General features: G+C 34.4%; 1 protein-coding gene across 1 annotated transcript; it reads right to left on the reverse strand.

Moving 5' to 3' along the window:
- Nucleotides 1-365: 365 nt before the first annotated feature.
- Nucleotides 366-6,116, reverse strand: LOC148855680 (putative metal-nicotianamine transporter YSL7). The gene is made up of 5 exons (XM_088982795.1): nt 5,630-6,116; nt 3,600-3,763; nt 2,369-2,466; nt 2,100-2,234; nt 366-1,850 (listed from the first exon to the last, which is right to left on the reverse strand). The coding sequence occupies exons 1-5, from the start codon at nt 6,045-6,047 to the stop codon at nt 563-565; spliced, it is 2,103 nt and encodes a 700-aa protein (XP_088838921.1). The 5' UTR covers nt 6,048-6,116; the 3' UTR covers nt 366-562.
- Between the last annotated feature and the right edge of the window lie 9,583 nt (nt 6,117-15,699).

Raw genomic sequence — 15,699 nt, forward strand, 5'->3', positions numbered from 1 at the left:
GTGTATATCTGGGACATAAAACCTGGCCTAGGTGGCTAACCATTACACCAACCATTGATGGACTTTAGTTATAACTGTCTATTGTCTAGAAGAGTTCCTTCTAGTTCTCTTTGTAGTTTCTATGAACAACTATTCTAGAATCAACAGAGTTATAATGTATGAAACTCTCTTTAAACCAATCTTTTGTGAATCTATGTGGCCTCCTCTTGGGTGCAAGGAATAGAAGTTGCTCATCAGTAATTACAAACCCCCCACCCCAACCAAAAGGAAAAAGAGAAAAAGCAAAAGGTGGCTTACCTCAACTTCAAGCTTTTACTTTGGTTAATGTCAAAGCATCTTCACATGAATCACATCCTTTACTGGTATGAAAAAGAAAAGCTAAAATATAATCAAATTTACTATGATAACCTAATAGGTTTACAATGCATTATAGCAATAGAACAACTTAACCTATGACAACCAAACGAACTGGTCCAAAGTTCATGAAAGGGAAACTGAAGAGAAAGGCTTGCATATTTACAAAACCAAGCTCTCTATGTGGAGATTCCTGACTCTCGCTTGATTAACCATTCAAGAATGCATCAACCTTGGTATTGGTAGCAGCTGACAGGAACTTCATGCAGAGGGGAGGGTTCCTATTGGCAAGAGAGAGGATTGCGGCTAGGATACCCCATAATGAATCACCACAGATCATGCCAGAGGCCACAGCAGGCGCAAATGCATTGGCGCCCGCCTTGTTCTTTCTTTCCCACAAGAACAAAATCAAGCTCCCAATGCACATGTCAATGTCAAAGTAGCCACCAATATAAAATGGGATCGCCATGCACATTACACTGGGAATGAACCTGTGAAGTCCCCATTTGTTCTCAAAGCGTTCCAAGAGCAGAGTGATTAAGTTCAAGGCAATTGCAAAGAAGAAGAACCCAACAGCCATCTCCATGCAGTGTTTGGGGAGGGAAGATGTTCCCTCAACCCCAAGAATGGCGATTCCACGGTACATTAACGCATAGGGTGCTGGATACGAGCTGCCCACCTCCCCTAATGTGGGGTAGGACTTATAGTAAAACCAGAAGACAGAAGGCGCAATGAGGCAGCCCAGAGCTGTCCCCACAACTTGGCTGCAGAACATGGCGCGAGGGGATGCAAGGGTTAAGTAGCCAGTCTTGAAGTCCTGCATGAGATCGGAGGCAGTTGACACAATGCTCATCATCACTCCACAGGCAGCAAGGCCTGCAACTATGCCTCCCTTATGGTGGCTTACCCAAGAGCCAAAGATGAATATTGCAATCTTTCCATAGGTAGAGGCCAGAGACCAGTCTGTAAGACCACAGCCATATGAATTGCAGAAGGCCAAGATTGGGGCAATAATGTAGGCAACCATTATTTGGTACCATTTTATCTGGTGGAAAACTTGGGGCACTGCAATGATAGAGATCACAGACAAGGCTACATATCCCAAGCCTGCCATCCACATTGGAATCTGGTCTTTCAAGAAGATCTCTTTCCTTCTCTGGTCATCATAACTTATCACATCAGTGTTTGAAGATGACTGTGAATCTTGCTTCTTGTATTGATTCATGAGGCTCCTTGTTGTAGTGATTAGCATCAAAACAACATGGAAGAGTCCATCCCCAAGTATCATTGCGATAGCAGTGAACACCTTATAGCCTTGGATGCCACGGAGACTACTAGCAGATAGATCAGAAGCATACCAAATGCCTTTCTTTTTCTCTATCAGCGGCCACATGATTAACCATGACAATATTGCTCCAATAAGCAAGGATATGTTTACCATGTAAGGGCAGATCATCCCAACACCTATGTAGGTAGCTGAGAAGTCGAAATAGAACCTATAGAACAACACGAAAATGAGTGAGAACATAGCTCCAATGGTCACAGATAAACAACCTTAGAAAGTATGCTTAGCTAATTTGGCATTTACACAGTTTGTAATGTAATTAAAATACGGGAGTTAACGACCCTTATCAGTTCCATTTCTGTATCAGATTGGCCCAAATAGGCTTCAGAAGAGAATAGGATAAGATTGTTGCTATGATATCAGTATGTATTCCATATTAATTGTGTTTTGCATAGCATACCTCTTCTGAAAAGCTTGCAGACCAAATGTAGGGAAGCTGCTAAACCCACAGCCATCACCACCAGTGAAGAACCACTGGAAGAAACTCCATAAGAAGCTAATGGAGAACCACTTGAAGAGTTTACTCACTTGCTTTCTGAATTCAAATTAATAATGAATTAATTAGAAAGCAAGCAAATGGGTGTCAATTAGATGAATTAGAAAAGAGATAAGCACATGGTAATAGGTATTAATTAGGAGAATAGTTCAATGAAGGTGATTACTACTTACTTAGCTAGCTTGGCTCCTTTAGGAGTGTGGAAACTATTGATGAGAAATGCAGTTGCAGTTCCACTTGGGTAGGTCAACTTGTAATCGATGATCATGATCTGAAAGATAAAAATAAGAAAGAAGAGAAAATTATTAATATGGGAACTTCTAATATTAATAAAATAAAATTATTAATTAATTCATAGTAAATATTAATAAAATAAATTTTAAAATATTAATTAATTAAATAATTTATTACAAAATCAGTTAATAATAAAATATTACTAATTATTAATTAATTATTGTTATTATGGTTAATTTTCCCACGATTTTCCCTTTAGCAACCAAATAATGGAATGTATAATTTTCAACCTGTTTTTCCTTTCTCATCCTATCCTTTCCCATCCTACCAAAATCTTCCCAACCAAATGCAACCTTAAGGACCATGAACAAAATCTCTGCAAAATATTTCCTCTAGTGGCAAGTTGTGCCCTTTGGGTCCTCTTTGTATTCAACTTCCGTCCAGCAACTTCTGTAAATGACTTTTAGGCATTCGATGGTATTTTCTATTGATCGTTATTATTGCTGAGGAAAATTGCATAAAAAAATAACATGGCTTTGAAAACTCTGGACAGTTGGACCGGTTGACCCAAGAACCGGTGATGAGTCCAGGTCTGGTTTTGGACCCTAAAACCATCCAAACAGGATTTGGACCAAATGATTGAACCATTTGATTCAGGAACTGATAGTCAAAACGGTTCCGTATCTGATCCGGTTTTCAAAACCATGAAAGGAGGTGGTTTTCTCCCTTTATTTTCTTTTTGATTTGGTACTCTAACACAAAGCCAAACTGCCAAAATACTTATTATATTTTATTTTCTTTTATATTTATTTTAATTAATCACTCATCCATTTGGATTTCTATCAAAATGATGAAGCTAAGTTTCAATCAGTGTAAATCAGTGTAACCCAAGAAAAATAATACAGAGAAACCTTCTTTTTGTTCTTCCCAGTGACAAAATTAGTGCAAAAGGTCATTCACCGTCCTTAGTTGACATGGAAAATTGAAATCATACCATTTTGGTAATTAACTTCAAACAATTGATCAGATAAAACCCAGGGTTTATCTTCATTGCCTGAATGCAAAAAACACTGATGATGGAATAATCCAAAGGCTGAAAAATCTATTTTATTGGACCCCATGTCTCCAACAGATTGGTGGGCCATACATGTTTAAATTTTCAAGAATTACCTTGCGCAGGGGAACAATGGAGAAAAGACCAACAAAGCTCACGGCAAAGAGAAACCCATACAGCCATCCTAAGGAAAGATGCTTCACATTGTTTGTGGTGGCCCCATCTTGTGCTTGAGCTGCAATCTTGGGCATCATTCCCAATATGTAACTTCCATATCCACCTGATAATCACCCAGGGGCTAATCAATAAAAATTTCCAATGCTGATAGCTAAAACATTTTTATTAAGGAAGGGAAAAATCAAACTAGTTGGCTTCAGTTCATTATACAAAAATTTAGTCCTTTTTACGGTCCACCCCACCTCAAAATTCATAAATTATTTCTCCAAATATATTTATCCCCAGCCACCCTACAAACAGCATCCCCATGAATTGAGAATATTTCCCTGTTGATACAACTGAAATGACACAAACTGTGCCATCCCATTTGAAATTCTGAGGTGGATTGAACTCAAATAACCCCAAAAATTTACACTTGAAAAGATGATTGTATGGTTCAAGGCTATTTGGCTAGTGATAAACTGATAATATGGAGAGTTGAGACCCATCAGTCACATTTATGGCCCAAGCTCAAGCCCCATCCTAGCTTCATTCAAAATCAAGTTGGGCCTCTTCATATTATGGGCCAAGAGTAATTGATGCCCTAGCCTGGATTGAAACTATGAATATGATCTGCAAAAGGATGGCAATTTCTACCTTACCTGATGGGTATCCGTCCCTACCCTTCCCGTTGGGGCGGGTTTTTTTGCTTGAAGAATGGGTTTTGGGGTGGGGATGGGTTTTTGGATTCTACAATCCATACAGGTACAGATAGGATATTTATTAGGCTAAACCTGACCCTCCTCGACCCACATATATATTGTTGGAAAAGCATGTAAACTTTATGTACTAGGTCTTGAATTTAATAATATTTTGAATTTTATATGAAGGATAATTGATAAGTTATGTGTTTTTTTACATGTCTTAATCAAATAATTAAAAATTTTATTATTTATTTGTATTGTTTTACTTATTTATTACTTTTATAAGATAAGAAATAATAGGAAATTAGATAAGGTTTTAAACCCAATCCACCCCTACCCTTGAATTCGAAAAGAATAGGATCAAGGGGGGCATTAGGTTTTGGGGCAGGTATGGATTTGGAAGTTTAAGGAGAGAGGTAGCTTCTAAAATTTATAAATCGTGTCACAGGTCACGGTGGATAGTCCTGTAATTTCATGTATGAGAGGGCAAGGGTTTCATGTCACGAGATGATCGCCAGACTTTTCTCTTCATTCTAACTGTTCTTTTAATGACATACTTTCCCAATTCTTGACCCAATTGAAAAGCTATCTTTTGCAGATTGCAAGTCTGAAAACATGGAAAGACAAAAATAATGAGGGTACATTTGGTTTTCAGTTGGAATCAAAATGGGAATCAAAATAAGAATGGTCTATTCCTCCTATCAGTTTGATTCACATCAAAATCAGAATCAGAATTAGAAACGCTGGAGGGGATTCATTCCTGTGAATCCACCAGGAATGAAAAAGTTAAAAATAAATGAAATTCGAATTCCACCCAACCAAACATTAGAATCAAAATGAACCATTCTGATTCCAACTCCATACCTCAATTCTCACAAACCAAAGCGACCCGGAAAAGAACAATGAGCATATATGTCAAATGAAGAAACCTCCGGGTTTTTAAAGGAAGAAATCAACCACTGATAAGTTTACCAACTTATGTTCGCATTTCTTGCATGACCGAATTAGCCTCAATATATATATTTATTCCCTACCTCCCCCCGGCTACTGCAAAATAACCAGCTTATAGAGAGAGTTGGATGAAAGAAAAAATAAAAAAATAAAAAAAAATAATTCCAAAACTAAACTCCGGATGAAGTACGGTTAACCAGAAAGCCAGATGCCGGCGACGATCGGACATAGCTGATTATAGTCGAAACAGACCCAATTTTGACGTTTATGCTAGCATTAAGGACTAACCCAAAGGAGACAATATCATTAAAAGCGTCGCACGTAGGAAGACTAACCGCTAAAAGCAATGCCGGAGGCGGCGACGACGGCGGTCTGGATGACAGTGTTCTCTTGCCTGGTAAAGGGTTGCTTCAACAATCCAAACCTCTCAAGCACCCACGTGTAGACTCTGATGAAAAAGAAACCCAAGAGACCAGCAGCGACGTTCAGCGAAGGAATGATCCCGGTGGTCAAGTTCAGCTTCATGACGATGAAGCAGAAGGCCACACTCAGAACAGCGCTAGCCAGGATTGCCCTGAACGTAACCTGATCCTTCCATGAAGGCACGATCTCGCTCTCGAAGGCTTTCTCGGAAGCCTGGTTGGAAGACGAAGCAACGTTATCGTTCTCGACATCCTTCTTCGCTACTTGCATAACTCCATTTTCCTGCTGGCTGTTCCACTCTTCGACAATTCCTGCAATCCCAGCAGCCATGGGTTCTACTCTCTCTCTCTCTCTCACAGTTTCTTTCACTGGTGTTTTCTAAATGGAGATTATATGCTATTACCCCTTTTCTAAATGGAGATTTTAATGGGAGAGAGAGTGAACATTAATGGAGAAGACGTTACAGGATTCTTAGTTGTAGCCTGAAAGGGATGAGCTGGGCTTCCCACTTGGGCTACTAGCATTGCTTGTTAAAGAAGGGTTTTCAATTCTCATATTTACTGATGACAATGGGTCGGGTTGAGTCCGGATCTACACGAACTCAACCTTGTGATCTGGGTTATCAGTCTGACCCGATAAGGACCCGTTTATAGTCGACAGTTATAAAAAATTAAATATATTTTTTATGATAAATAAAAGAAAATAATAGGTATTAAGTTAAGGGTATAGGCACAATTTCAATTTGGGACTAGGAGTGCAACTTGGGAGGGCCCAGCCCGGAATTTTATATGGGCTGGGTTTCGATTTTTGGCCCTTGAGCTGGGCTTGGGCCCAAGAAGTCGGGCTTTTTTTATTTTTTGGGCTGGACTTAAGCCTAGCCCTTAGGTAGCCCGAACCCGTTCCGAGTCAGGCCCAACTATATATATTTAATACATACATACGTGTATATATGTAAATGTTGTCTACATATTTACATATATATATATTAGTAAATTTGTACGTGGAAATTTTAGATGATAAAGCTAGTAATATACATTAAAATAATTAGAGATGTTCTAAATGTTTTAAATGTCCCAAAGAGAGTAATATTATGTCTATAAAATAATTCTATATTAGAGATGTTCTAAATGTTTTCTACAAATATTATGTATTTTTTGTATATTTTGTACTTTTGTATTTCTTTAATTTTTATTACTTAATTATGACATAATGGCTTGACCTATTTGACCCAGATGGTTGAATTGCTTACCTACTACCTAGACAAAAGGACAATTTCATTTTTTTGTTCAATGTTGAAACAAAATGAGATTTAGGGTTCGTTTGATTTGTGGACAGGACCAAAAGTAATTTTATTAGTCTATTTATTATTTTCTTATGACTTTAGTAATATTTTATGATATATAATTATTATTTTAATATTACCTTGTTATTATTATTTTATTAGAATTTAATAATTAATACCTTAGTCTTTATTATTAATTTATTACATTTTATTATTACTTTCTAATTAGTTTATTAATTTTTATCATTTTGATTATTCTTTTAGAATTAATTTATTATTATTGAATAATTAATATGTTAGCATTTTATTATTACTTTAATTATATTATATATATTATTTTTACTTAATTATTCCTATTATTTAGTAAATAATATTTTAGCTTTTTATTATTACTTTGTTTTTATTATTTTATTAGTATTTTATCATTATTTATGAATATTTTATTAAAATATCATTATATTATTATTACTTGAATAATCTTTTTATTATTATTTTTATTAATAATTTATTATATTATTGTATTTTATTCTTATTTTCTTATTGTTTTATTAATATTTTATTATAGTATGATTATTTTATAAATATCTTACTAATATTTATTATTATTATTACTTTCATAATATTTTATTATTTAATTATGTATTTATTTTTATTATTATTACTTTAATTGTATTATATTAATATTTTATTATTTTATTATTATACATTGTTACTATTAACTTATTATTAATTTATTATTTTATTAACATTAGGGTTTGGGGGGCCTTTTGTCATGAGTTCTTTATTTCTTGATAGACTCTCGTATGGGAATCCCATTCCCAGGGGAGAAGCCTAGAATGGCTATTTCCCCAAGAATGGCAATCAACATCCCATTCCACCATATGGGCATTAGCAACTTAAATATATGACTTAATGAGAGAGATTTGAATGAGGTGAAACATAATAGTTAAATTACATGTTTTGGCCTCACAATTAAAAAGAGATTAAATTCAAATTACATTTTTCATCTTTTCATGTTACAAAAGTATTTCTTATTTATGGAACTTGTTTTTATTTTATAAGATGAATATACAGTTATTAGAGATGCAATCAAATGTTTTTTTTTTTTTTTGAAAAATTTATGTATCTTTCATCTTTTTCATTTTTAATTTTTTATTATTTAATTATGACTTCAAATATTGACACATTTGACCTAAGAGTTGAATTGTTGACCACCAAATAGGAAATCAATTTCATTTTTTGGTTGGTTTTGAATTTGTATTTCATTTCCATTATCAATAAAAACAATTCTTGTTTATCACACGTAGGCTCCGTTTGGTTTGTGGAAAGTTTTGGGTGGGATGGAATGGAATGGGAAAGTGTAAAAATTTAACTTTCCAGTGTTTGATTTTATATATTGGAAAAGCACTGTCACGACCCGGTTCTTCGTCAGAAGAAGAGAGAAGAGGAAGATGAAGGGAGAGACAGAGAACAGGGAAGGTAGCAGATCGATGGGAGCAAATCACCGTTGCCTGGTTCTCTTGCCACCACCGCCTCCTCTGCCGCCGCATTGATCCACTCCTTCATTATGTAGATGACCGAAAAGCTGCTTCTTTAGTGACTCAAAAGCTAGACTCAACCTCTCTAATTGCTTCATTATGTAGACGACCTAAGAACGGACTTGGTGGAAGTAATTGAAGTACAGGGAAGGGATTACCTCTGGGTGCTCTTCACAGAGATCATCAGGATCAGAAAAGAATGAAACTCCTAATTCACAAGCCGTGGCCGAATAGTTCAATCGATAATGTGCTAAAACAGTGTAGCCTTGTAGAACCAACGTCTTAGCCAAGAACTGGCCGAAATTTTCGAACCCAATAATGGCAATCTTATGCTTCGTGCTCTTCTCTAAGTGGTCATTTCTCTTTGCTTCGTAATCAAAGGGTTGAGCAGCATCGAGAGCTCTGATTTAGAGACTACGGTGTGGAATTCGGGTTCTGGAAGTGAAGGAGAGAAATGCAAGCCGAGAATGTGGAAAGTTGCGAGAGATTGCATGCAGCTTCGTAGGCAGATTCGGAGTCATTTGGGAAGGATGCAATACAGAGAACGAGACCATTACTTTTGCGTAGAGAATCAGTAACTGAGTCATTCATCGTCGTCATTGTTCGTCAAGGTCGCTAGAAGGCAATGAACAGTGGTTTCTCGAGTTTTTCCATCGGAGTTACATTGTTTTGGTGCGACCCGATTCCAAGATTTTGGGATCTCACATCCCACCTTTTTCTCATCCCATCCTTCTATTTCCCTTAAGAGAAAAAGGAATATTTTTTGAATATTTCCTTTTTCTCATCTCCATCCCACAAACCAAATGGAATCTTTAATATGATTAATAAAATATCAAAGAAATGGCCAATTCTTATACATTTTTTTATTTTGTGAATTCACCCAATTAACCGGGATGGTTGAATTGGCTTACCCACCACTTGGATGGAAGAATAATTTTTTTTGTTAATTTTAAAAAATGATAAATTGTTGAAACCTCCCCTAAAATTTTTGGCCATTGTTGAAATCTCCCCTGAAGTTTGGTAATTGCAATCGCCTCCCTTGAACTTTATAATATAGTTGCAAGTAGACCCCCTCTCTTTTAAAATTCTTTAGCAAGAGGCACACAAATGTCCAAAATACCCATATAGTTACTATTGAGGCTGGTTTTTGCATAACAAACAATACAAACTTTATTAACAACAACAACAAAAAAAGAAAGATTTGGGGTAGTGATTGATATGAAGGGAAAATTTGGAAAATAAACATTTTAGTCAAATTAACTACATGGTTATTTTGGACATGGTTTTCAAACCGTTATTGACCCGGACGGCCGTTGATCCGGGCAATAGAACCATTGAATCCTGGTCCTTGGCCAACCCTAGTCCTTGGCCAACATGGTTGAATGATGGAAGCGAAGGTGCCTCAGTCGTCGGATCCAGTGAGATCTGGGCCATCCATTTTCCTTTAAATAGGGGCCTTGGTAGTGACTTTCCCCGTCATTTGAACTTAGATGCCCTTGTTATCGAGTGAACTCAGCTCCCAAGCTTCCGATCCTTCAAGACTTTCCCAGGTTCTCCATCCTTCAGGACACCTCGTCTTTACCTTCTTCACTATCTAGGTAATTCATTATGTCATTCTTGGACTCCGGCCCCGTTGGCCAACCCTGGTCCGGGCAATAGAACCATTGAACCGTTGATCCGGGCAATCGATTCCATTTTACCCCAACCCTGGTCCTTGGCCAAAAACCATTGAATCAGTCAATGACCCGTTGATCCGAGCAATAGAACCATCGATCTGTTCAACGGTTATTTGGTCTTTTTTATATTTTTAATTATTTTTTTATTTTTTTAATTTTTGTTGTTAGAATGGGTCATCCATTCGAATCAGACAATCGAACCATTGACCTGGAAATCGATGGCCAAAACGGTTCCATTTCCATGTCATTTTTTAAAACCATGATTTTGGACATTTTCATGCCTCTTGTTTGAGGATTATAAGAGAAGGGGCCTACTTCCAACTATGTTACAATGTTTGGAGGTGATTACAATTACCCAACTTTAGGGGAAGTTTTCAGCAATGGTCAAAAATTTTAGGGGAGGTTTTAGAATTTTACCCCTTAAAAAGCATGGGTTCCATATTGTTAAAAAGTATTTGATAAACATGGGTTTCAAATTAATTTTCAAAATATTTATTTTTATACTATTAAAATTAATGTTGTGTCTTTAATCCGTAGAATTCAATGATGAAAAAATATATCTTAAATATAGGGTTTAATGAGAGAATATATCCAATTAGTTTTAAATTTTACATTCAGTTTCCATCATTAATAAAAACATTCCTTATTTATCATACTTATTATTGTTTAATATGTTGAATATATGAGGCTAAAATGTTCCCAATTATTTTTATTTTTTACATTTTTGCATTTTATCTATTTTTGAATTTTATTATTTAATTGTGGCAACATGGATTAACCCATTTGACCCAAAATGGTTCAATTTCTTACCACCACCTAGATGAAAACACTATTTTTTCCTAGGTAGATTTTAAAAGTATAAGTTTTAATGTTATTGGAATTATTAATTTTCTTTGTATGATTTAATTAATAGAAATAAATGATGAGAAGAAACAAAAATGTTTTAAATATATGATTTAATGAAGGTGAGTGTAAGCTAATTCCTTACATGTTGGGTTTAATGAGAGGTAATTGAATACATTGAATATCTTAAAATTACATCTTTTCAACTCATTTAATATAAAAGCTGATTACCCCATTTGCCCTCATTTTTTATCAATAAATTTAAATATGGAGGGGTAACTTTTGTCCTTAAAAAATTCCAAAAATATTCTTGAGGCTACTTGTGCTTTTTAAAGTAACTAGTAATTAAGCACATGCGTTGCATGAGAAATTTTTCTTCATATTAATTACTTGAATTTTAGATATATCATAGTTAAGATAGAAATTGAAAATTAATAAAAGTAATAATATGATTAAAATAAACTTAAATATTTATTATTCAATTAATGACATCATGGGTTTCTTTGAAAAGTTGGATCATTGATCCACCATCTAGATAAGAAAATAGCTTTACTTCTGTATTAGTTTTAAATTAGGGAAAACTATAATCGGAGCCGGCTTCACATTTAAAATTAGGCTAAAAGTTGGTCCATAAACCAACAGAACTCTAACAATGGGCTCTACATTTCAAATTATAAAAATTCTTGCTAGGTCATCAGAGGCTTATGTGGTTGTTGCCAACATGGGACTCTTAATTCATGTTGGACACAACAAAAAGCTTATACTGAAATTACCCTTTAATGTTGGGTGATTGGAAAATAAAAAAAAAAGGGTTTTTAGTCTCTCTTTCCCTCTCTCTCTCTCTCTCTCTCAATCTCCCTCACACTCTCTCACTCACAGTTATCTTTATCTACTCAATGACTATGTGATTTGAAAATAAATAAAAATGGTGTTTGGTTTTTGTATTTACCTTCTCTATATCAATTTCTCTCATTCTTTCTCTACCTACCGTTCTCCCTCAATCTTTCTCATTCTCTTTCTCAGTCGACCTCTCCTTCTCTCTTAATTTTTATCATTCTCCCTTAGTTTCTCCCCCACTCCCTTTCTTGTTTTTTTAATTTTCTTACACTTATAGGTATTAATCAGATTATATAAAAAAGCATGAGACCAACTTGGTATGGTTCAAAAATCATTACACCAATTTGATAAAAATTCACAAGAAACTCTTGGGTATGAAATTTACATCAACTGGAGAACGATAGAGATTGAGGGAGAAGAAGATATTGATCAAGAGGGAGAGTGAGGTTGAAGAATGAAAAAGATTGAGGGAGAACAATAGAGAGAGAGAGGTTTGGTTTTGGCTACAGATCAAAGCTAAGAGAGTGGGAGATCGAAAGATGACTATGAGAGAAAAAGAGAAGGGAGGGAGATTGAGAGACAAAGGGAGTGGGAGAGAAATTGAAAGCCTATTTTTGGTATACGTTTTTGTTGTGTCCAACATGGACTAAGAGTCCCATGTTGGCAACAGCTACATAAGCCTTTGATGACATGGTGGGGGTTTTTATAATTTGAAATGTAGAGCTAGTTGTTAGAGTTTTGTTGGTTTTTAGACCAACCTGCAACCTAATTTTAAATATTCAACTGACTTTGACTAAAATTTTCCCTTTAAATTATATATTTCATTTACATTATATAAAATATTTTTTTACTTATCACACTTAATTTTTGTTTGTCTATGGTATCATTTGACTCAAACCACTAACCCACCATCTAAAAATAAAAATTATTTGATTTCTATGTTGACATTAAATTTTGTATTACATTTCCATCATTGATAAAATTATTTCTTATGTATAAAACTTATTTTTGCTCAATATAATATGCACAATATTAGAGATGTACCTAATATTTTATTTTTTATAAATATATATCATTAGATATGTGCCCAAAATTTTCTCTATCTTTTTTTTTTTAATTTTTGTGATTCTTTGTATTTTCTATTATTAAAAATTTTATTATTTGATTATGACATCATTTCATTTCTAGGTAGATTATGAATTTCACATTCCATTTTCATCATTAATAAAAATACTTCTTACATTTCATAGTTATTTATTTTAAATTTTTATTATTTAATTATGACATTATTTATTAATCCATTTGACCCCAAATGGTCGAATTACTTGCTCACCACTAGGAGGGAAGAAAATGGTTTTGTTTTCAAATTAATTTTCAAAATATTTATTTTTATACTATTAAAATTAATAGTGTGGATTCAATTACAAGAATTCAATGATAAGAAAAAATATATCTTAAATATAGGATTTAATGAGAGAAAATAGAAAAATATTTTTATTTCTAATTGGTTTTAAATTTTATATTCCATTTCCATCATTAATAAAAACATTTCTTATTTATCGTACTTATTATTATTTAATATGTATGTTAAAAATGTTCCCATTTTTTTAATTTATATTTTTTTCAATTTATCTATTTTTTAATTTTATGTTGTTGGAATTATTAATTTATTAAGTATGGATTTAATTTATAGAACTTAATGATGAGAAGAAACAAAAATGACTTAAATATATGATTCAATGAACATGAATGCAAGTTACTAACTTAAATGTTGGATTTAATGAGAGAGAATTGAATGCATTGAATATCTTTAAATTACCTATTTTCAACTCATTTAATATGAAGAATTGATTACCCTATTTGCCCTCATTTTTTATCAAAAAATTTAAATATCGAGAGGTAAATTTTGTCCTTAGAAAATTAAAAAAATATCATTGATGCCATTCGTTGTTTTTAAAGTAGTTATATATATATATATATATATAACATTTGTATACGTATTTACATATATACATAAATATACATATATATTTACATAAATACATTTATAAATGTATAATTTTAGAGTGGGTTTATTGGCCAACTTGAGCCCAATCCAAGTGCATCAAATTACAGTGTGGACTAGGCTCAAATTGGGAAAATTGGGCTTGACATCAGACTCGGTCTGGGCTTGGGCCTTAAGCCCAAATTTTAGGCTCGGGCCTGGGTTGACCATAAACCTGACCCAACCCACCCAACTTGCTCCCCTATTTGGGACACATAATATAGGCCCAGACCCTGTGTAAAATTGACTTGTTTGGGTCTGGGTTTGTTGGGTCAAGCATATTACTCATTTTCCTAATTGACAACTCTACTCATATTCCTAATGGGGCTTGGTACAGTGTATTTTGGTATAGTGTATTAATTTGGACTAGAAGACCTAAACTCCCTTGAGAGTTGGGATCTCCTGCCAGCAAAACACATTCCAACACTATCAACTTGATCAGACACCACACATCTCACTATGAAATTGGGGCCTACCATAAAAGTGGGGCCTGCCATGCATGAGATGTGTAGTGTCCGATAATGTTTGTAAGGTGTTGGAATCTATTTTGTTGGCAGGTGATTCGGACTCCTCCCTTGATATTTCTTATAAATACTAAAGCCTCCCCTCTGTTAAAGTTGATCCTAAGCCTTTGCTACAATGAGTTAGAGATCCTACCAACTAAACCAACATCAGATCTCTTAAAGGGGATTTTATACATTCTCCTATTTTTACTATTTTGTATTATCATTTTATGCACTCTCATCTTTTTACTAATTTGTATTATCATTTTAATTAATTTGTTTTTAAGAATTTGTGGATGGATAAAATTTCATGTGCATGCTTGGATGGAGACCTTGGCTGTCAATTTAGGAAAGAAGGGTATGTTTCTCTTACAAACCAAAAATATTCTTTTTTTTAATCTTTTTGAAGCTTGAAAAGGAAAAAATTCACTCATTAATGCTTAGTATACAATTCAAGAAGATACAACTAGTAAGATAAACAAAAAGATGCAAGAAACTAAACTAAGCATTAAGAGAGACAACTCAAGAATCCTTGCAAATGTCGATGACAATTCCAATTAGATCTCTTACCCACAAGAATCCTACTCATATTTCACTACAATTGTACATTGGGAACATCTCCCCATGAATGGTAACATGCAAATACGAGAGATGTTCTCAATGTACTCCTGTAGTGAGGCATGGGTAGGTATGAATAGGGGGGTTCTTCTGGGTAGGAGATCTAAACTGTGAAAATTCTAAAAGGCCAAGAAAGGAAGAAAAGTTTCTTTCAACAAAGATGAAACGTAGCAAGTATAAAACTCCCAAATGAATGATAGAAAATCCCAAACCTCCATATCCATAAAAGAAAGGTCTTTGAGAAGATGACTTTCCAAGGCCAGCCCCTTTTTTGGAAAATCCAAACTTGATTTTCAAAGCTTTTGTGGAGGAAAGAGAGGGCCTACCACCCCCACCAACAGAAACAAATGGAAAGGATTTTCCATAGCACACACGTTTACAAGGATGCAAGATTCTCCACATTTAGAAGTAATGTCACCCTACAAGCTTTCCTTAATAATCACATTTACTTTTAGAAAGGGTAAATTGCTAAAACCTCCCCTGAAGTTTTTGGTTGTTGCTGAAACCTCTCCTGAAGTTTAGTAATTGCAATAATCTACCCTGAACTTTCTAACATAGTTGCATGTAGATCCCCTTTGTTAAAATCTTCTAAAAAGAGGCATGAAAATGTCCAAAATATCCATGCAAATACTTTTGACCAA

Source organism: Nelumbo lutea, chromosome 4 (genome assembly GCF_056320005.1).
Source record: "Nelumbo lutea isolate HS-2025 chromosome 4, American lotus-T2T, whole genome shotgun sequence".
Lineage (NCBI taxonomy): Eukaryota > Viridiplantae > Streptophyta > Magnoliopsida > Proteales > Nelumbonaceae > Nelumbo > Nelumbo lutea.

Coding starts and splice junctions, on each gene's coding strand:
- LOC148855680 (XM_088982795.1), bottom strand. CDS start 6,047: ATGGCTGCTGGGATTGCAGGAATTGTCGAAGAGTGGAACAGCCAGCAG. Junction 2,467..3,599: donor CCATTGTTCCCCTGCGCAAG/GTAATTCTTGAA, acceptor TTTATCTTTCAG/ATCATGATCATCGATTACAA. Junction 2,235..2,368: donor AAAGGAGCCAAGCTAGCTAA/GTAAGTAGTAAT, acceptor ATTTGAATTCAG/AAAGCAAGTGAGTAAACTCT.